The sequence below is a fragment of the Peromyscus leucopus genome, chromosome 12, assembly GCF_004664715.2.
Source record: "Peromyscus leucopus breed LL Stock chromosome 12, UCI_PerLeu_2.1, whole genome shotgun sequence".
NCBI classification, from domain to species: domain Eukaryota; kingdom Metazoa; phylum Chordata; class Mammalia; order Rodentia; family Cricetidae; genus Peromyscus; species Peromyscus leucopus.
The window spans coordinates 38,297,445-38,302,275 of NC_051073.1; the positions used below are offsets into that span (position 1 = coordinate 38,297,445).

At 32.5% G+C, this 4,831-nt stretch overlaps 1 protein-coding gene across 1 annotated transcript; it reads left to right on the plus strand.

Moving 5' to 3' along the window:
* Positions 1-2,658: 2,658 nt before the first annotated feature.
* Positions 2,659-3,579, plus strand: LOC114688955 (olfactory receptor 5AC1-like). The gene has a single exon (XM_028863410.1). The coding sequence runs from the start codon at positions 2,659-2,661 to the stop codon at positions 3,577-3,579; it is 921 nt and encodes a 306-aa protein (XP_028719243.1).
* The last annotated feature ends 1,252 nt before the right edge of the window (positions 3,580-4,831 follow it).

Sequence of the window (4,831 nt, forward strand, 5' to 3'; positions counted from 1 at the left end):
TGTTTAAAGAACTCTATGCTTAGCCTTTTCACTGTGCTGTTTGTTGACCTCAATGAAAACCATAGACTTATAGATTGCTGAGTGTATGCTTCTTGCAGAAGCCAAAATTTTGCAGAGAAAAATTTAAAACAAAATTCATAACTTGGATTATGAGAGATAACTGAATAATTCGGAGGTGTAATTGAGACTCAAAGTTTTTGAAAGTTAAAAAAAAAGACTCCTAAAAGATAATGTGATGGAACCAATATGCTAGTTATTTTAATTAGTAATTGTATTCTGATATTGACACAGCAAATGTTCCTATATCAGAAATTTTTTTCCAACTGTTGAGAACCATAGAAGTGTGTGGTGACATCTTAGGATAATTTGTCCTCATCTGGTTCATGGTTTAGACAGTATTCCTAGATATATGTAGAAAGGATGAAATCAGATATCTAAAGAGTCACTTTCACTGCTGAATTCTTGGTATTCAATAAGGATATTTAATAAGGTATTTAGTAAGGATAATCTGGTGCCTTTGTAGATTTAGTGTACAATACCTGAATAATTGTTAGACTTATCACCAGCTTTTCTGTTAGTTTATGTGCTATTGTGCTCAGACAAACCCCAAATAAAGTTTGTGTTTCATATTCTCAACAAAAAAATGAAAAGGAATAATTTCTACAGTATACATAGCTTGTTTCAGAAAAAATACTTTAGCATATCCATATAGTTTTACTGTCTCATGATTATTCTTTTCAGGATTTTCTTTTTATTAATTCTACCTGCAGTTTTCCACATTGTGTGTTTGGGGTGGGGCAATTAGAAAGCACTTGTTTTGAGATAATTAGTTTTTGGCAGTCACAGTCTACGGTATGGAATATTTAGCTAAGTTAATAAAGAAATTATCAACATGATAGAGAAGCAAAAACATAGCTAGGCAGGTCATCCAGGTAGCTGCCCTTTTTGTAAAAGCTTGGGGGTCTGTGAATCCAAGAATTGTTCCCATTCTCATGCAGAGTTATATCCTTAGGGCTATTGTTTCTAAATGACCAACTTCTATTGTAGATCAGCAAATCAAGGATTTGAATATATGAAGCATAGCTTATGCTAATAATCATGTATAATGTGTCATTGGATACATGACAGACTGGTGATGCTGATTTGGAGTCCCCTTCCTTACCCCAACTTTCAACAGAGTCCATCCTTCTCAATATTTTCCAGTTTGTGAAACTTTCAAATATTTTTAAGAGTCTAATTTGCCTTGTTTATCTTTGTCATAGACATTTGCTTTATTATGTTCTCCTCACCTGATTTTCTATTAAATAAAATTTACAATTTGAACACTTAAATGTAATACATGTAATCATGACACTTGGAATTCTTTCTACTGTGTCTTATTTCTTTATTATAAGTTTTATTTTATTTTTGAGATAAAATTATATTTTATTTAATCATTTCTCCCCTTCATTTCTCCAACCCTTCTCATACTCCTTACCTCTGCTCTATTCCCAATTCATGGCTTCTTTTTCTTTAATGGTTGTTATTCACACAATACACACACACATATATTCCTAGTTTTATAAATATATTTATACATAATTAGTACATAAAAACAATGTTCTCAGTCTATGTACTTTCATGTATGCGTTTTCAAGGCCATTTAGTATTGGATAACCAATTGGTATGTTCTTCCAAATAGAAGACTGTTTTTCCCACTCAGCATCCTTATTTGCATGAAGACATTTGTTGCAGAGTTGTGGCTTCTTTTTTAAATGTTATATTCTAACTTTGATAACCCCTTTTGTACTATTATAGGAGCAACTGGAGAACTGCCACAATCTTTTTAGAAGCATGTGTAATTAAACTATTAAAAGACATTGTCAGCTGAATACTTTTTAGAACTGGCAAGTGTACGGACAGTTCTTGTATTGATCTTTAATATGCAAACAAATCACTAGTGTATGCATTAGCATGTGTGTTTCCTCTTATAACAGTTATTTTAACTTCTTAGTTATATCACTTCAGTTATTGATTCTATGTTATAAGCTAAGAATGGCAGTATCATAATATAGAAGAAATCAAATGATTAGTTTCCTAAAAGAGCCAATGATTGGTCAATATAATTTTATAGAAGAAATTAAAAAATTTATCTAAAATAAGAGTTTTATTTATTATCATTTTGTTTGTCTTAGGAAAGAATGATATATATATTATTAAAACTAAAGTTTTTTTCTGTTTTTGTTATTCAGTATAAAGAATGTAAGCAGTAGTTGAGAAACTGATTATGCAGTTTTGTACTTTTATCAGTATTGTTTAAAGTAACTGTAGTGCATATGCATTAAGTATTTTCCATTCTTTCTTGCGTATAAAACATTACAGCTATCTATATAACTTAGAGTGACTATGACAGTACTCTAAGACCTTATTGGTGTCTTTAGGCTATTCCTTAATATTTCTCATAAAAACATATCATTAAATTCGCTGTACCTCAAAATCATTCTAAAAGTCTTTGTATGTTAGGTGTATTTGTAAAAACAAATATTCCATACTCACATGGGTTAATTAATGAGCATCTGAGAGATAAGATGTGATGCTGACATCAACTCTATCTTATTTTAAACTTGGTCATAATTTATTCATCTAAATCTCTTTTCAGTGAGCAGTCTGAGGGATGTTATGGAGGTAAACAAGACCCAGCTGACTGAGTTTGTTCTCAGAGGAATAACAGACCGTCCAGAGCTGCAAGTCCCCCTTTTCCTGGTGTTCTTCTTCATCTATGTCATCACCATGGTGGGCAACCTTGGTTTAATCTTTCTCATCTGGAAGGATCCCCATCTTCACACTCCTATGTACTTTTTCCTTGGAAGTTTGGCCTTTGCAGATGCCTGTACTTCATCCTCAGTGACTCCCAGGATGCTTGTCAATATCTTAGACAGTGGTAAAATGATTTCCCTCTTTGAATGCATGGCCCAATATTATGTTTTTGGATCCAGTGCAACTACAGAATGTTTCCTCCTGGTAGCAATGGCCTATGACCGCTATGTTGCCATATGCAACCCTCTGTTCTATCTTGTGGTGATGTCCAACAGAGTGTGCACTTACCTGATAAGTGTTTCATACATAATTGGTTTTCTGCATCCACTTGTCCATGTAGGATTATTATTTAGATTAACATTTTGCAAGTCCAATATAATAGATCATTTCTACTGTGAGATCTTGCCACTTTATACACTTTCTTGCACTGACCCATCTATAAATGCATTAGTGGTTTTCATTTTTGCTGCTGTCATACAAGCTATTACCTTTATGAGTATCATAGTCTCCTATGCCTGTGTCCTCTTTTCTATCCTGAAAACGAAGACTGAGAGGGGCAGAAGCAAAGCTTTCTCTACCTGCAGTGCCCATCTGCTCTCTGTCTCTTTGTTCTATGGCACTCTTTTCTTTATGTATGTGAGCCCTGGGTCTGGACCAAGTAAATATAAGGATAAGATATATTCTCTGTTCTATACTATTGTGATTCCTCTGCTAAACCCCTTTATTTACAGCTTAAGAAACAAGGAAGTTTTAGGTGCTCTGAGAAAATTCATAGGGCCATAAATGCTTTTCAGAAAATTATTTGGTGTTTAATATTTAAATACATCAAAATTTCCAATCTTGTATTATCATATATAGTAGGCTAATATACTGCTAAATAATGAAATGTAATTAGTTTGTGTTATTGTCATAGAAATATAGATTTCCTAATCATTAATGCACATTTTAAAGACAGATATCAATTATTTGTCATTTTTAATCCATACAGATATATTAAAATTAACTCAGCAAATTAAATCACTGTAACATAACAACCTTTAGTGTTTACAGATATATAAATTTTAATAGTAGTTTGACTTTCTATCTGCAGAGGAAATTCTATATTTGTATAAATCCTTTGTTGAAAATATATTTATGCTCTCCAAAATATGCTCAATATGTTTTACTACTTTTAATGCATTTTTATTTAATGGTTAAAAGTGGCAAATGTAAGTTTATTTGCCATAATCACAGGAAAACATATATTCCATATTGCTGCTCAGAAAGTTTTGATTTTAAGTGAAGCCTTTAATCCATGTGGTAAATTTGCTCATTGCTCACAGAATGTGTGTGTGTGTGTGTGTGTGTGTGTGTGTGTGTGTGTGTGTGTGTGAGAGAGAGAGAGAGAGAGAGAGAGAGAGAGAGAGAGAGAGAGAGAGAGAGAGAGAGAGATGGAGTCCAGAAGAACATATCAGTTATTTTGCTTTCTCATTCCAACTTAGTGATTTTAAGATAGGATCTCTCACTTAATGTCAGGGTCCTATCCAGCAAGTCCCAGTGATACTCTGGTCTCCAACCACTACTATGCTTTGGTTACTGGTGATGCTGACTTTTTACATGGATACTGGGAATTCAAACTCAGGTTTGCACAACATGCTTGCACAGTAAACCCTATTACCTATTGATCCATCTTCCTAGACCTCAAATCACCATTTATGTGAGGTTTAACAGTACTTTTAAGAGGTAGATATTTCTGTCACATTTATTAAAATTATCAAATTTTAACTTTTAAATAAGTAAAATAGTTTAAAGTATTTTAATATAACATAATTCTGAATCATTTCAAAACTAATTCAATTTTTAAAAATTTTACAGGTTTTCATTCAATGTATTTTGCTATATTCTATCCTCCCCATCACTTCCAAGATATACCTCACCTCCTTATCTACCCAAATTCATTTTTTCCTCATAAAACAAAACAATAGGAAAACAGCAACAAAGACAACATACTCAAAAATATATAATTTAGCAAGAGTTCTTCAAGCAGGAAAAATTG

Bases quoted from the DNA above. Each gene is read 5' to 3' on its own strand.
- LOC114688955 (XM_028863410.1), top strand. From the start codon at position 2,659: ATGGAGGTAAACAAGACCCAGCTGACTGAGTTTGTTCTCAGAGGAATA.